The sequence below is a fragment of the Mytilus edulis genome, chromosome 2, assembly GCF_963676685.1.
Source record: "Mytilus edulis chromosome 2, xbMytEdul2.2, whole genome shotgun sequence".
Lineage (NCBI taxonomy): Eukaryota > Metazoa > Mollusca > Bivalvia > Mytilida > Mytilidae > Mytilus > Mytilus edulis.
The window spans coordinates 80761380-80780248 of NC_092345.1; the positions used below are offsets into that span (position 1 = coordinate 80761380).

At 32.7% G+C, this 18869-nt stretch overlaps 1 protein-coding gene across 2 annotated transcripts; it reads left to right on the forward strand.

The window, feature by feature from the left end:
- The first annotated feature begins 334 nt into the window (after nucleotides 1-334).
- Nucleotides 335-17337, forward strand: LOC139513121 (vitelline envelope sperm lysin receptor-like). 2 transcript variants are annotated; one of them, XM_071301342.1, is made up of 10 exons: nucleotides 335-447; nucleotides 6252-6303; nucleotides 7082-7118; nucleotides 10015-10205; nucleotides 11719-11870; nucleotides 13008-13153; nucleotides 13562-13649; nucleotides 14216-14369; nucleotides 15695-15776; nucleotides 16810-17337. In XM_071301342.1, the coding sequence occupies exons 2-10, from the start codon at nucleotides 6256-6258 to the stop codon at nucleotides 17289-17291; spliced, it is 1380 nt and encodes a 459-aa protein (XP_071157443.1). In that variant the 5' UTR covers nucleotides 335-447; nucleotides 6252-6255; the 3' UTR covers nucleotides 17292-17337. The 2 variants fall into 2 exon arrangements, with proteins under 2 accessions (XP_071157443.1, XP_071157444.1); XM_071301343.1 differs by lacking the exon at nucleotides 335-447 and adding an exon at nucleotides 559-723.
- The last annotated feature ends 1532 nt before the right edge of the window (nucleotides 17338-18869 follow it).

Here is an 18869-nt window from a genome sequence, read left to right on the forward strand (position 1 = left end):
AAATGATAGGTATAAACCAGTTTAAATGTCCATAACGACATTTTACTGTGTTGCTCGTTTACAACTGGTCCATTTGACTATTTTAACATTATTTTTTTGTTATTGCAAAAATATAACATCTTTTACCTCATGGAGTGTTTGCACATATACTGTTTATTGGACTTTTCCCCCGTTTATTTAATTTTTAGCTTCGCAACTTTCGGGAATTCTTGAAAGGTACTGCACCCATGCCATTTCAGTAGTTTGTCTTTCTTTCTTTCTTTTTGTTATTTTAATATCTATTGTTTGTTTTTTTAAGGAAACTATTTTCACGCAAAATTTGATCAAATGCACCCGACCCTCCAGTGACCTCTGGGAGTATCACGTGCTATAATTTGTCAAACCCACCTTTCTTGTGTTTCAAATGCATTGACCTTGTTCAAGTTGTTGTACAAACAGTTTTTCCAGGTATAATAGATATGTTTATAAGATAAATCCGGGACAAAATTAATGTACATCATTGTTATCACGTAAAAGGCTATAATTAGTGATTTATTTACAAACTTCCCTTTATACATACCTTTGTAGATGTTATGGTTGTTTGGTTATTTAAATTAAGATTGATAACATTATTTGACATATCGTTTTAATATAGGACGCAGGTTTTAAAATCAATTTTCTAAGTATTGTGTTAAAATACTGTCTTCATATGGAAACCATGAAATGATGAATATGACGACAAAGGTTGGTATTATACTTATTAATAACAATAGCTATGTTTTGAGTAATGACTCCGTTTGTAACAATTATTCTACTGTTATGTAGAACGTACTACATGTATTAATTTAATAAGCGTATTAATGTTACGTATGTTTCCAAGGCCGTAGCGCCTGTTTGTTTAAAGTGAGGCAAATCGCCGAGCGGAGCGAGGCGAAAAATTTTTAAGCCTTTTTTTAGGGGGTTTTCGGGTGCCTGAAACGGGAGAAGTTAGCTCATTTCAGCATTACTATTTATAATAAAAAACAAAAAATATATATAACTGAAATACGTTATTTTTATTAGCTAAAATTGAGAAAGGAAATGGTGAATATGTCAAAGCGACAACCACCCGACCATAGAGCAAACAACAGCCGAAGGCAACCAATGGGTCTTCAATGTAGCGAGAATTCCCGCACCCGTAGGTGTCCTTCAGCTGGCCCCTAAAATATGCATAATAGTACAGTGATAATGGACGTCATACTAAACTCCGAATTATACACAAGAAACTAAAATTTAAAATCATACAAGACTAACAAAGGCCAGAGGCTCCTGACTTGGGACAGGCGCAAAATTGCGGCGGGGTTAAACATGTTTATGAGATCTCAACCCTCCCCCTATACCTCTAGTCAATGTAGAAAAGTAAAAGAATAACAATACGCACATTAAAATTCAGTTCAAGAGACGTCCGAGTCTGATGTCAAAAGATGTAACAAAAGAAAATAAATAAAATGACAATAATACATAAATAACAACAGACTACTAGCAGTTAACTGACATGCCAGCTCCAGACCTCAATTAAACTGATTGAAAAGATTTTGTCTTCCTCATATGAATATCAGGTACAATCCCTCCCGTTAGGGGTTTAGTATCATACTATCATAAAATATATGAGAAGAACATAACCCGTGTCATGCCAACAACTGTTTTTTTAGAAATAAATGTGTAGCTAGCCTATAAGTAAATATAAAAAAAAAATAATCTCTGTTTCTCAACCAAAACTTTCCGATTCTCCTGTGACCTATACTATCGAAAAGCTTCAACACTACGTTCTTATGTACATGCATGTAAATATTTATGTCCAGTAGCAAGTTATAAGCTTCTAGAAGTCGAGAACATGTTATAAGCATTCTCTGTAAACAATCCGCTGGAAGACATGTCAACCTACCTGGACACATTATTCTACCAATTTTCAAGTCCTTGGTTTGACCTACCAGGGTTCAAACCCACGACCTACCGCACTAGAATCAACGGCACACGCTAGCATACAACCAGACAACGCTGACCATAATCAGAAAAAGAAACACGAAAGAAATATTTTCAAACGATACCAAAAATATATTTCATACTTTTATTAAAGATTGAAATAAAAATCATGAATTGCCTTATACATCAAAGACTTCCATAGAAAAGACGCTTCATGATTTTGTCTAAATTAATTATGAATAATTATTAGTTTTGGTCAATGAATTATTTTATCAATTATAATTTGTTGTTCAGTGAGTTGATAGTGTAAACATTGGAAGCTATAGCGTTATCGATTCAAATAAACCAAGGAAAGTAATAAGCCAGAATAGGGGTGTTATAGCTAGACTTGCTACAATTCTCTTTTTATTATTTTTCTCTGACTAATTTATATGTTTACTGATAAGTGCCAGCCTACGGATTGCCCTTGGAGAACCTTCCTCCTGCAGATGTCAGTATAATTGTAATCTCCATTAGTTAAAGCAGTAAAATTATTAAAGGGGCAAAATTGAAAAAAAAATACAGAAAAAACATAATTAGGAAGGGACATGCAGCAAGTATAGGGGTGTAAATACTCATGTCTTGAACCAGTTTTGCAACGACATTAAGATTTGTTTCAATTTTTTTTTATTTTGATTTGTATTCGGAACACTTACTATTTTACCGTCACCACTATGATAAAAGCTGCAATTGCTGCTGCAGAGTGGACACACTGTATGTAGTGTGCCGGTAGATAATTTGAAACTCGAAACTCGCATATTGATAAATTGATGTAAAATACATAAGTAAAAAAAAAAGACACTTCGAAAGTTTGGTCGTCGATTCAAAAGTGAGGCATTTGCCTCATTTGCCTCCATTACGCTACGACCCTGGTTTCTGCACAAGGTGTAACTGTTTAAGTCATAATTTTGGTAGAAGGAATCAACGTATACTATATTTATACCATCATGCTTACGTACTTAGTATATACAGTCAGGACTCTACTTCGTCAGAATTATCTCCCCATTACGCCAGTTCATTTTCACAATCGTAGAAATGGAAGCCATTGAATTTGTAGGGATGACGCGCTACCAATTTTGCTCATTGAAGCCGATAAATTTATCCACATTGCACCATTACGATCATTATATGTCAGTTGTATTTTAAGGTTCATCATAACATACGGACAAATATGGCTGTATTTACATGCCAAAAATTACTCTGAGTACAGACTTACCTGTGAAGTTGGAAAAGTTTTAATGCCTGGCATCCACTAGATATAATAAAGTTAAAAGCATTTTGTGTTTCAGAAAGATAAAATCTCTTTTGGATTTTGGTGGGCATTGTTTTTCCTTCATGCAAAGGGTCTGAAAATAACTAAGTTGTGGTACAACTATGAGATGCTCCCTCAGGTAAAAAACCGGTTTGTATTGTTTTGATTGTCCTTAATTGACATGGCAAGAGGTATCTTCACAACTTCAGGTGAGTAAAAGAGTTCATCTGAGTCAGTGAGTGGACAGTATCAAAGTAATTCAGGTGTTTGTTTATTTTTACACCTTCTCTAGAAAGGAAAAAAAAAAATGCCTAGCAAAAACCAAAAAAGATTTTATCTTTCTTTAACACAAAATGCATTTAACTTTTATATATCTAGTGGATGCTAAGCATGAAAACTTTCCAAACAGCACAGGTAAGTCTGTACACAGACAAGTTTTTGAGGTGAAAATACGGCCATATTTGTCCATTTGTTATGATGAACCTTAAAAGACAAATGTATCAACTAGCTAATGAGCATCAGTTAATGATCTTGTCTGCATTGATTCAACTTAAAACTATTGTCTGATCGGTTGTCAGGTGGTTTTTTTTCGAAAATTGATAAACATTTAAAAAAATTCTAATTAAAAATTTCGTTGAAGGGCAGACTAGATTTTTTTAGTGTATACAGACTATAAACCCTAGTTTTCACACACAAACCATTATATTTTTTCAAAGATGCATTTTTACATCCAACTTGAAAGACTGTCGTCAAGTACTTTCAGTAAAAACATAGCTATTCGGACACACCTTCTCTGTTTTTGTGACTCATTAGATAGGGATTTCACTTCACCCATATATTTCATCTTTTAGTAGTTATTTTTTTGTGTTATAAAGTCATTCTGTAGCTTTGATATATAAAAATAATAGAATATGAAGCGAGACGATGTATGAAATAATCTTACTTTGTACGATATCAAGACAAAATATTCAACTCAAACACGCCCTAACATAAAAAGGTGCACTCAATTTTCTCTTCGATATAATTTTTGGAATTTTTCTTGAGTCACATAATGGAAGGGCAGACACAAAAATTTTTGAACTAATAAATTGATGTGTTTTCCGTCCGTGGTAATTTTTTCAAAAAAATCGGAGGTTATGCATTTTCTTCATCCAACTTGAAAGATACCCATGTCGTCGACTTGAAATATAATGGTTCTGCTTAACTATGTACTAGATAAATTGAAAACTTATGCAAATGGTGTTTTTAAAATAAAACACCTCGTAATTGAGAAGAAAATTGTAATTTTGTTTGTTTCTTTTAACTTTTAAAATTTTTGTCACTATAGTAAACAATACAATACACATTTATCACCTTCTCTAACAAAGAGCTTCGATTCTTTTGTTCTATTTCAACCGGGTTTCCGACTGTATAGATATAGACTTGTGATATAGACTTGTGTATATAGATATAAGAAGATGTGGTATGAGTGTCAATGAGACAACTCCCCATCGAAGTCACAATTTGCAAAATTATGTCGCCATACGGTCTTCAACACGGAGCATTCAGGGCTCACACCGAACAGCAAGCTATTAATGTATACATATATAATATATAAACAAGTTTAAATTATATATATATCTGCACATGTGAAATTTTTTTTTTACGCATACATATATTAGGCATGTCAGTTAGACCATTCAATCTTGTATCATCGCCAGAGGTCAGCTGCATTTTAGACATACTGCTATCCTACTCTGAGACTAGCTTATGTCAGATAGGGGAAGTAGTCTGGACTGTATACAAAGTCATCGTGAACCGTCTTGGCAAGACAAATTATTTATAATTACCCATTTGATTGCAGGTTTGTTTCAACTTTGCTGCAACTCATATAAAGCCTCCTTCTGTAATAAAAAAAGGGAAATATTTTTGAACTGGATCAGTAACGAGATGATTAAAGTTGTTCTTTTTTTCTTTGACAACACCTATGTACGTTTCGACAATATAGTTTTAAATAGCAACAGTGTTGAATCACAGTTTATGGTCAAACTCCAACTCCATACATATTTTCTAACATTTTCTCATTTTTGCCATTTTGTGATCTACAATTCCTGACACCACGTCCTCATGTGAGGGAAGGATTAAATATTGTCCGCCATGAAATTATGTCGACCGGACACTTTTTCACAGTAAATTATGTCCACGGTTATTATGAAAATTCGTCCGGACAATATTTACCTATGAAATTGTTTCCACAGATGTGAAAAAGCTTCTTTTAAGAAAGAAAATATTTCTTATAAAACGGATTGCTCCGTCAAAGATCCTACAAAAAGGCGTCAGACTACAAGAGATGTGCGGTCACATAAAATTTCGGGCCTACAAGAGAAAATACATATTTAGATAACGGTTTGCCAACATCAGCCTTGATGAACATTTACAATATAACAAAAAGGTCAACAAAATAGTGCCGTTTCTGTTGACTTACCATCTTAAAATTGGCAAGTTATCACACCTTATCTGCGACAAACGAAAAGGAATCGAAAAACGCCCTAAACTTTTCAAGATCTTTCCCGAGTCACCTGTATACTGGCTTTCCGTAGCCCAAAAAACCAAAAAGGCTTGCCGATGAGAGCTGATTTATCCTGTTAATCACGTGCAGGCTCTTTGTATGTGAGCTCTTGCAGGGGATGCGGAAACAAACGTTGTCCGACTTTCAAGCAAATACTTTAATACTCTGAATTTAAACAGTCACTTCACTAGTACGGAATATACCATATTTTGGAATGTTAATTGCAAGACCTCAAATAATGTGTATCTGCTTCAGTGTAAATGTGGTTACAGTTTGTTGATGTGTTATAGTTAATCGGAATAGATTGATTTGATTCATTTAACATCAGAAGGATATATGTTATCCGATCATTTTTAGATAATTACTTTTAGACCAAAGTGTCGATTCTCTCAGCATGATTATTTTTTTCCGATATCAAAATTTCATATAAATTATCATATTTCCATATGCTAACAATACCTTTTATTTCAGCTAAATGGCAATCGTATTCCTGGTATTACTAATAAGTTATGCAGTACCGAATGTAAGTAGATATGTAGACATTCTCTTGCGCCAAACTAACTCTGCGTGTTGTCATAAAATTATTGTCTTTCTGTTTTCCTTTTACTACACAGTCACATGCCCATCCAAAATTTCAAGCCAAGGACTCATACAAAAGCCAGCTAATCTGCGAGAACAACAGTATTTTCCATAGAGTCCAAAACAAAGAAAACGTACAATAAATATATAATTAGAAAATTAAACAGATAAGAATGAGACAGACACACAAAGTAAATTGATAGACTTCTCATTACAATTAATGATAGACGCGTGTTCGTTCGGTAATAGCACAAAACACTTGAATGAGAGCAAATAGGTTACATGGACACGAATATAACCATTGAGATTGGAATGCATATGTTTATTGAAAATTTCAATTCATAAAATTGAGAAAGGAAATGGGGAATTTAGCATTGTAATAGGACATATAAAAGTAATAAAATAAGTGATGAAAATAAAAATTGTCGCCGAAAATTTTAGAGTTTTCTAGTCTTCAACTGAGATATACATAGAAAAACTCAACAATTTTGAATATAACTTGCGTAAAATGTCTGTAGTATTCGAATATTCACAATAACGAGACCAAGCAAAACAAAGAGATCCAAGAAATGTTCTGATTTCTGTCAAGAGGAGCAGTTGGTTCCCTTATGAATTCCGACTATCTGTTAAAAACACGTCTTACAAACGTTACAAATAGTTCTTCTAATATCATTATATGTGTTCAACATATCTCTCTATAGCGTTTTCTTTTTTGCTTGCAGATTTTATGCAATAGTATACCTGATATGGTACTAAACGGTAAGATATTTTTTCCAACTACATATGAGAGATTATCACTATGCAGTTTTTGAGTGGACAACACCCGATTTTGACTAGATCTATATCTACAGAAGTTTTATTTTAATTGACGAAAAAACACAGATATTGTTCGAGAAAAAAGGCTTACAGTTTTGTTTTATAAAAAGAGTTCTTTGACTTAATTGTTTTGCATATACATGTACTAGATCTGAAAGTTTGTTTTATAATATTGTCCTGTACTACACATTTTCTCAAAAGAATACCAATGATATTTTGAAACAATGGTTATAGTAATTTTTCATTGCTATCTATTACAAGTTGCAATTTCTTTAAAAAAGAGTTTAATTCCCATTGAAAAAAACTTTTGACTGGCCGCACACGATCACTGGGGTAAAGCTGATGACCGTAACTGCATTCACGGTCATCCCAAGATGTCGGATGAAAAATTAGGTCAATATTTGTATTGTCTGTTAAAGTGTTTCTATATATCGTTTTCTTTACAAAGCGTACATTGGTAGGATGTAAATTTATAAAAGATTCACGCGGAAATCACAAATTACTACCCAGAAATGTGTATGAAACAGGAAATTAGATTTGAAAAAATCGCTAAGATGACCGTAAATCATGATTAAAATATTTTCAAGATGACCGTAACATACAAGGATGACCTTGATTGGTAAAAAGATGACCGTAATTGTATAGGATGACCATCAGTTCTAAATACTGAAAATTCAGAAATTATTGTGTGCATTTACTTTTTTGCGATTATGTAATTTTTGACCTAAATACGATTTTAATTTTTACGATTTGAGAAAATCCTGTTTGATTCATACAATATATTTCAAAATGCGAGTTAAAATTATTGCGTTTACAACTCTGTCGCATTTTTCGCAATAATAAAACTGGCCTCGCATTAATTTCTGAATTTACAGTAACACAATTGTGTTCTGTTCAGGTGTGATGAATGAATTTCTAGAACAAAATATTTGAAATTTAAAAAAAAATTCAGGTAAGGGAACGATCATTTGATTCTGAGGTACCGGTGAGTGCCAGGCCAGGCAGATTCGATCGGGTTGATATGCTTAATCAAAAAAAAAAATCGGTTCCAAAAATAAATTTCAAATACTGTAGAACAAGACTCCTTTTTTTACTTAAAATAATGCATGGAGATAAGAAAAGATAAGCCAGACTTTTTTTAAAGGAGAAGGTCCGGTAAGGGTCGATTTTGGCCTCCAGGTTCAGGTTTATTTGATGAAATATTTTGGACACTCTTTAAACACTTTAATGTCTACTTCAGTCGATTCAATTCGTTAATGTGAAAGATTTGAACTGATTTAGTCTGAAAATACTCAAAGCCAAGTTTAAATATGAAAAATCTATCTAATATGCCATATTAGGTCCCTATTCAGATAGTTTTTGTCAAAAATGAAAGCGGCCGCATCCGTGTTCATTCTCAACCTTTATATATTTTATGTATTATCATCAAATACAACTTACATTTTTAAATAACAAGATTGAACACTAATGCGGCCACTTCCCTTTCATACGGAAACCGTCTAAAATTAACCAAAATGCTAAAATTTCGAAGATTTCAGTAATTTAGCACGACTTAATGGTGTTAGTACCTGATACATGTGCATGGTATTGTCAAAAACAGCTCAAATTTATGAAACAGAAGTATTTAACTTTCCTATAAATAGCTCAAAGTTTACATTTTAATAATTTTGTAAAACTGCTATATATATATATGTATTTTGGGTTCAAAAAGGGGTCTTACTGGGCCTAATCCTTTATCAAGTTTAGAAAACCTTTATGAAAAATCTGTCAGCCCCTTTAAATATTTATTAATAACAACATAGGCGGATTTAGGGGGGGGGGGGGCGGGCCCCCCCTTTTTGGGAAAAAATTTGGTTGCTTATATAGGGAATCACTGAAGCGTGACTGGAGCGGGCCCCCTCTTAGGTCAGTCAGTGGGCCCCCACTTATGAAAATTTCTGGATCCGCCACTGAACAACGTTAAAATTTTATCATTTATTAGAAATATGCATTAACTATCATTGTCATAGACTCAAAATACGGCAAATACTAGTAGTTAAAAAGAAATTGATTAAACATATTTATATCTGCTAACCAACCTCCTATTAAGACAAACTCAACAAAAAGCTATGAATACAATTATGGATATTTCTTAGAATTGACGGTAATCTTTTATAAATTACGGTCATCCTTTAACCAATTACGGTCACCCTTGTTATAATCGCTGATCCTGTTACGGTCATCTCAATTATGATTTACGGTCATCTTAGCGATTTTTTCAAATCCAATTTCCTATTTCATACACATTTCTCGGTAGTATTTTGTGATTTCCGTGTGAATCATTTATACATTTACATCGTACCAATGTATGCTTTGTAAAGAAAATGATATAGAAACACTCTAACAGACAATACAAATACTGACCTAATTTTTCATCCGACATCTTGGGATGACCGTGAATGCAGTTACGGTCAACAGCTTTACCCCAGCGCACGATCCTCATTTCTAGTCAACGCCGGGTCGAAGTTCATCATATTTTGCCTGGCAGAAATACAAATATAATTAACAATGCTTATTCAACAAACGCTGCATGCTTGTTTATTTCTATAAAAAAAAACATTACATGAACGTTGTTTTCAAAACCCCTTGATATTTCAATCAATGGCGGAATAGTTATCAAAGGTACCAGGATTATAATTTAGTACGCCAGACGCGCGTTTCGTCTACATAAGACTCATAAGTACTAGTACTGTGAATACGATTAATAACAACGTATGAAAACCAGAACAAACTTGTTGAAAGTAAACCATACAGGAACTACAATGATTATTAAATTCGATCATGAATCTTTTCCCCCTAGTTTATACTACATGCGCACCAGATGTAAACGGAACAGCACACATATCAGTGGTGGCAGATAAAGCTGTGGACGTTTTAATAGACTGTAGAAATCATGAGGTGTACAATGTGTCTCAAACAGGACCACCAGAATATTACAATACAACAGTGCAGTACCCTGAAAACGTCACTGAACCAGGCTGTGTATTTACAGTGAGTATGTACATGTACCCATTGTCAGTCAGTTTTTGACTAATGAGTGTGACTACCCGCCTCTATTTTTTATCATTTAGATATAAACTTCTTTTTATGTTTTCTATTTAACGAGGTCGTGAGATGTTTATCGATACCAGCTGATACACGAGTATTTCAATGATACATTGTATTTTTTAACAATGTCATAAAGCGGGAGGTTTATATAGCCTTAAAACTAGGTTCAACCCACCATCTTTTCTTTGTACCGAGTCAGGAATATTGTATTTGTTGACTTATAGTTCGTTTCTGTGTATGTTGGCGATTGTTTTTGTTGTTCGTCAGTGTTCCTGCTGTTCCTTTGTTTTCCTCTTATAGTTGATCTGTTAGTTTGTAACCCGGATTTGTTTTATCTCAATCGATTTATGACTTTTGAACACCGTTATACTTTACTGTTGCCTTTATATATAACATAACTGAATATGTTTTGCTATCTAAATATGAACACTTATGGTTCTACATCCTGTCAATTCTTGTATGGTGTTCAAACAATCAATTTCACACCGTATGATTTTAATCATCTCTAATATTTTAAAAATGCTTATAAACCCGGGGCCGTGTCAACGAAGCTATCCTAGGACTAAGACATGTCTTAGGATGGTGTTAGGACACGTCTTAGTCTTAAGTTGGGTTAACGAAAGTCTCCTAAAATAAGATATGTCCTAAATTTGGTCCTAAAGTTAGGATATACAATTAGGTGTCTTAGGATAGTCCTAAGGGTTATGTCGTCCTTAAACGTAATAAAAACAACAAATATGGCATAAATCAATACTAAAAATACTAATACAATATTAAACTATAATTAGATAAAATTAAAAAAAAATATTGTTTAATGTTTGTTAAAGATTAAATTGTATTATATTAAATTATTTCGTGCTGCCTTTTTGAAGCCTAAACAATACTATCATCATAAGCAACATATTTTAAATAATTCAAATATGGGAAAAAGTTTACTTATTTTTTTACCTCTTCCTGATTCGATACATGTAATGAAATTGAGTGGACCTAAGGACAAAACTAGTTTATGTACTAAAATTGCAGCACGAATATCACAAAGTTTTGTGACCATTTACTTTTGTTTTCGTATTAAATTCATTTATATCTTTTATCATATTTAATAACGTATTTATTAGTATTCCGTAAAAACTTTTAACTTTTATTTTGCGTTAATTGTTTTCTATATAAGAGTTATCCTCCCTCTCTTTACATATAGGTTTTAAAATACAATTCAATCTATGTCATACAAATCTATACATATATTTTCAATTAAATAAATGTGTTAGGATGGTCCTAGCGTAGTTAGGACTGTCCTAAGACAGCTTTGTTTTACATCCTAAGACATGTCTCAGACACGTCCTAAGACCATCCTAAATAATGTCCTAAGACCTATCTTAGGACATGTCCTAGGATACTTTCATTGACACGGCCCCATAATTGAATACATCTTAAATATGTTCATTTTTGGTTTTGTTAGAAAAAGGCCAACTCCAATGCTTATTATGCGACCGTAGAGATATCATACAGCGACGAGTCTGGAGTTAGACGTGTCGTAGACACATACATTGTAACGTGTACATATGATACTCACAACGACAGTATGTCATCCGTCATAGAAGTATCCAGATCGTATGTATATCTTATGTATATGTAAATTATGCTGTGTCTATGGAAAATTTGTTTGTGTGTTTTTTCCCTGTGTTATTTGATTTTCTCGATTTCTGTATTTAAAGACGGAACCTTTCCTTGACGTTGTACTAGTATAAGATATCTTCCAAATCTGGGTGTATATGTTACAGTGAATTTGTAAAATCCCTGAAATTTCAGGGATTTTGTATAATCACTGAACTGATTAGTGATTTTATAAAATCCCTGATTATGACCAGGGGTTTTACAAAATCACTGAATAATTTATTGATTAAGATTTATTTTACAGATTCCCTGATTGAATTCAGTGAATTTGTGAAAGAAATAATTCTTGTTGATTAAAAATTCTTTAAAACAGCAGTAACACTAAACAAGTTTGAGGTTAAATTTTTACTTAGTGAGCAATTTTCACTAAACAAATGACATACTGTAGAAAAATTAATCTTTACGACAAGAGCAAACTTTCACACAAAACTGATTCATTTCAATAATCAAGGGAAACATTAAAATGTAACATATGGAACCAAGAAACATATGAAGAAATTTTTAAACCTTTTGTTAAAGCCCACAGAAAAGAGACAATATAGCTCTAAATTTTTTTGCTTGTTCGAAACTAAGTTAATATTTATCATGCAGTGTTATTATTAAAACATGTAAACCAATCAAATTTATCATCAAATACAAAGATAAACGTTGGAGTCATTGCCGTAATGAGAGGAGAGAAACACATATGGAAAGAGTATGAATTGTATTTGTTTAAGCTATGTCACAATGATCCAGTGGCAAATATTACATGCATATCATATAATATGCGGTTACGTGCCAATGAGACAACTCTCCATCCAAGTCAAAATTTGTAAAATTTAACCATTATAGGTCAAAGTACGGTCTTCAACACTGAGCCTTTGCTCACACCGAACAGCAAGCTATAAAGGCCCCCAAAATGACTAGTGTAAAACCATTCAAACGGGAAAACCAACGGTCTAATCTATATAAAAATTGAGAAATACTTATGAAGCACACCAACAAACGACTACTGAACATGTTTGTACGAATAACAGGATGGATGTGTAGAATTGGAACAATCAGTTACTTAATTTAACTTTATGTCCTATTTAGTCTGGTTCCAACGAAACAGTTACAGAGTCATCTTGGACATACTGCAAGCTCAGCATTTATTATGGAAGTTCAGGATGTCTTAGGACGAACAATAACCGGAAATATAGGTTTCAGAACAAAAATAAGACTTGTGATAACAATGTCTGGTAAGCGATCTTTTCATTTAGGCGTTTAGTAGTTTCTATAATAGAACTGCAGAACTAAAGTGCTTTGGTAATCAATAAGAGGATGCCCTTATTTAAAAAAAATTAATATGAAATGGTTACAAGTGCTATTTTAACTTCTTCGTTTTTAAAAATTAATGTAATTTTGATAAAGGATCATAAAGTAATAATCTAGATACAAAAAGAACGTAGAATATATGGCATGCATACTTGCTTGCCTGGCTATGTTTTGCTTGATTCCGCTCTATCGCTCTATCGTTGAGTTCAGACTTTTTTTCTGAAGTTGTATATGACATATATTTACACATTCTTAGACGAGCATTTGAAAATACAATGAAAAGTGTTGAAAGAATCAGTGGAAAAGATAATATAATAGTCGTTTTCTTGTAGGTACAGCCAAAGAGAAAGGTTTTAAAGTAGTTAATTGCGAAGGAGTTACAGAAGGATCAAGTCATAAATACTCTTTTTTGCGATCAGGGTAAGTGGCATTGTAATAAAATCCAACAAAGAGGAAGAATCAAATACCTCTGATTTTTTTCACTGAAGTCCGAAAAATGGTGAAACTTTATTTTTTATTTTCTTTATTATGAGGCTGAATGCTTTATACTTTAGTGGTTGTACAATAAAAAATGTTTTACATTGCTAACGTTGCATGCGTTTAAAAATAAAGTTCATAAAATAATGCATATTTATATTTTTTATGTAATTTTTGCAGGTAAGGACACCTCTAACCTAAACCTTGAAGACAATATGTATTTTATTTTTTTTATGTGACACTAGTTGTTAAACCTTTATCTTCAAGACTTTTAATGATAAAGCAGGCAAGCCCGTTAACTAATAGTGTGCAATTTTTCATCAAACGCAAGAATTTAAAAGCTTAATTCTCGGTTAAGAACGTCCTTTTTTATTTAATTTTTATCAACTCATATATATATTATCATACTGACTTGCTTCTTATCATGGAAAATAATGTTTAATGTATGAACCTATTAATCAAAGTTGTCACAATGTACAATTTTTTATCCTTTAAATTTTTTGGTATAGGTGTGGTGACGGATATGTTCTGGAGAGTGATAAAGGTTTTGTGACAGACGGTCTGGTTGCAAGAAGTCCATACTTTAAGTCTTTCATGTTGTATAGTAGTACCTCTCTATCATTCCAATGTACTTTTAATACCTGTGAGGAAAATTGTGATGGAGTAAGTACTGTAACAATACTCATTTGGAGAAGAAATTCTGTATCCTTCAAGTGTTAACCCGGTTGTTCAACACCGTTGTTAAATGCTGTTAGTCTAAGATTTTATTTTTGTCATGCTTGAGTTATTCTTAATAAGAGTGTCAGCTACTATTTTGTATGCGTGTATCATTTGTTCAGCTTTTCGTTTCGGGAAACTCATATTATTTCCACTTTATGGCGTCAATAGATCTGACTTGGAGATATCAGATGACCAAGCACCGCCTGTTATTTCAGCTAATGTTATCCTACTCTATGGCGATGTTATTTTGCTCATGTAATCAGCCGTTTGAACAGATGCGTGTTTTTTTTTACTTTTTTGCTTTAGTTCACTCACCAACGGCAAAAAGATTCGTACTGGACTCTCGAACCTGAATAACCTATACAGAACTCTTCTGGAACTACTATGTCGTGTTTATATATATTATGGCGAGATTAAAAGGGCAATTAAATTATCATTTCGGGGCCTTTTACAGCTGACTATGCGGTATGGGCTGTTCTCATTGTTGAAGGCCGTACGGTGACTTATAGTTGTTTTAAATTTCTGTGTCATTTTGGTCTCTTGTGGAGAGTTGTCTCTTTGCAATCATACCACATCTTCTTTTTTTTATATTTACTTTTATATTTTTTATCAACGGAAAATTAAAGAAATGTATATGTATAACTGATCATGATAACGGTTTATGTGATACTAGTTGTTAAACCTTTATCTTCAAGACTTTTAACATAAATTCAATAATAAATGATAAAGCAGGCAAGCCCGTTAACTTAAAGTGTGCAATTTTTCATCAAACGCAAGAATTTAAAAGCTCTAATAGCTAAAACATATTTTTGTTGCTTAAATATGGATAAAACACAAGTAAATCAAACTTATTTTAAAAGTCTTCTGTAAGCTTTATAATACAAACATGTCAAATAGAATAGGAAAAACACATGCAAAATTATGATGTATGACAGTCTAATGTCTTATTAACATTTAAAGGATTTGATTATAAAATAGTCCTTTCACAATCGAATTAAAATATAGTTCTCTGATTTCAATATACTCATACTATACTACTAGATGAAGTTTAATGGCGACTTCCCTTGTGGGTATTGCGGGATATACTCATACGTACGAGCATCTAGTTTATATAGGGCTGAATTTTAATCAGATTGATTCTCTCTGATTTTCGAATAAAATTGATTTCTCATTTGTCGAAATCTCGAATCATGTATGTTATTGTTATTGTTATGCTCTTCCTGAACCAATTATTGGAAATTAAAAAAAACATCATTATATTTTTTTAGGATTCGTGTACTCAGTATTATAAAGGAAGAAGACGTCGCAAAAGAGATGGGAGTCATTTAGGATATATTTCTGGAGTTGAAGGTTTTTTGGATTTGTTTACATTTCGTCCCTAATTGCACACCATTAGCTACTTACTGTGCAGCTCATTTATACCATATATATGAATCATCTGTCCGTAGAGTACACGCTACAGTTTAATGCTTTTGTATTTATAAACCAAACTCTGGTTAATTGCCATCAAAGACTATCTAAGTTTCGAGAAATGGTATGAGTTTCTATTCCACAGATGCTTTTGATCTATGTCTTCTTTGACTGTATTACTGTCAAATATTTTATCTACACAGAACACTTTGACAACATTGCCTTAAGAATTATAGATTCCACAACTGCAACAAATGAATTACCATATTTCTCCACTCGGGACAGTTAAATGTTATTATTTAAAGCGCGAGGCTTGCCGAGCTTTTTAAATAATTAAAATTTAACTGTTGAGAGTGGAGAAATATCGTAATGCACGAGTTACAGTAGTGGAATCTGTTTCTCTTATGATTTTTATCCTTCCTTTTCGAAGATTTAAGGAAAGTTGTGTACTTTTGATTTGACGTCATCAGACATGGTCGACTTTTTTCATGACGTCACAATAAGAAAATTCAGAAGAAAACAGGAAAATTTAACGTCACAATTAAATTTCAACCAACCATTTGCCGAGAACAGATTTTGCAAAAATTAGAGAACAAAGACTTACACTCTCAACTTTTATTGTAAAATATCCATTACTAGGATCAATATGTACATCTATATCTTATACCATTCTTTACATAACTTATTCCATTATTCGAAGACATCCAAATAAGAAAATCATGATTTATTCATTCTGTCCTCTTTAATTTTTAAATAGACATAACAATGAATAAATATTACTGTAACAGTCATATCCTATTGTCAGATATTTAGATTTGAGTAGCATATTTAACTCATTGTTTCATGCTTAATTTTATCAGAGACATGTATATGTCTATGATTTTATTATTTTATATACCCCTGGACATTGAATATACAATTACTGTAAATGTTTGAGGAATATAATTAAACCTGTGTCTTCTTTTATTCTCAGATATCAAGAATGAAGAAAACAAAGTTCGGACATCAGTTATACAAGTTACTGGACCACATATTAGTAAAAGACCAAACACAGGCTTGTGGTCTCATTCAGACAAACCATTGCAGTCCACAATATTGAAACCAGTCAAAAGTTCTAAAACAATAACTGTTTCAAAATCCTACAATAATTTTAAGAAGGACGCTGTTCATGGACTGCAAAATAATATTACAAGATCAGATAAATTATCAAATATGTTCACTAAAATGTTCTTACCAGTACAGCATCAAACAAAATCTTCCAAGAAAAGTTTCACACATGACCAAATTGGAGCAATAGTGGGCTGTTCTTCGTTCCTTCTGATGATAGGACTATTTTTAGGCATTACTTTGTGGCATATTAAGCAAAAGAATAACATTGAATCCCAATACCGTACTCTCAAGGTTTCCGATGTAAGTAGCCTGAAGGTTCATTTACTCGACAACGATGAAGAGTAATAATGTTGTATTTATTTTGTAATATGATTAAAAGTGTTGGGGGAAAGTATGTGTTGTCTTGTTATTTGTAGTAAAGGTAAAATATGATTGTAGTTCATCTCGAAAAAAACCCACAAACACCAAAAGATAAAAAAAAAGCAGCCTATATATACACATTGTTAATAGTTAACCCGCATATTTGCACAAAAAAAAAAGAATTTTTAAATGATACTTAAACAAAAAAGACACGTTTACACTTTCACTGTGTATCATCAGTACAGCGGATATAGGTACTAACCAAGCGGGCATGATCGATTTTGACCTTGCAGTGTAATTTTCGTTTTGCTTTATCAATATTAGATGTACATTTCTCAACATTTGAAATTCCTGCTCCCAAATAATTTTCGCATCGATGTTTTCCTATTTATAAAACAACTTTGATATTCTAATAAGAACAATTAACTTATTCATGCGCAAATAGTTGTGAATGTCAACACCACCTTTCAATTTCGATACAGTTCAGGGGCGTAGCTACCCGGAGGCACGACAGCACGTGCATCCACGTCGTTTTCACAAATAAAAAAATAAAAAAAATAAAAAAAAGCAGAAGAGAGAGAGAGAGATGAGTTGGTCAATCGGAATCGGAGACTGTTGGTGTCTTCCCGTCTATCCCGGATATTAGTTTGACAACCTAGTTACAAGTGTTGATGAAGCTGTTCATTCAGAAAACTTGAAGATCGTAGCTCCGAAGTTGCGTGCACATTGATTCGGCATGCAAAAAAAGAAATCGCAAAATAAAAATTTATAAATTGAATGTTAAAGGAAACACCTATGTTGTCACTTTTTTTAATTGATGAAATATCATTAAATAACGACATTTGGTTTCAAAATTTAAAAAAAATTTGGAGATTATGACAAATCGGAAGGTTACTTGTATTTTTTACAAGATTTTTACTTTTGAATTTGTAATACTCAGTCTAAGATATGTAATTTTGAAGCACATTTTACAGTGAACAGTTCATCAGTTTGGAATGAGATGTACAAATCGACATTAGAATTGTCATATCCCTTCGATATCGTTGAAAATATGCCGAGGCGATGTGGTTGACAGACTATCGGAGCCAATCACCCTGCAACCACGCCAAAACAGTATTGGAAAGTCTCATTATTTTTTGCGTTCATAGACCATATGATAAGGCAACTCACGGTGGGTATGGTTGTCCTGCGAGAGAACGTACTGTGCTGGTGATTCGGTCCTGACGGGTGCTGGTGATCAATGACAAAATGTAAACAAAGACGAAAATGATGATTTTTGACGTTTTCACTCATAAAAAATGGAAGAAAACGGTTGAGATTTTTCAATTTTGTTTCTTATGGGTTCATATGTAAACCATTAAAAAGTTGACCCTCTAAACTGTTTCAGTAAGCGTAACACAAAAATGCTCATTTTCAGAAAATCTAGAAATAAAAAAATAAAACAAAAATGCTCATAGAGTCCGCTTTCTATACAGCAATCCACACGACAAAACTATTTTGTGAATAAAACATTGCAATTAATTAAAATTTAGCATTTTCTCAATTTATTCATGTCCTGATACT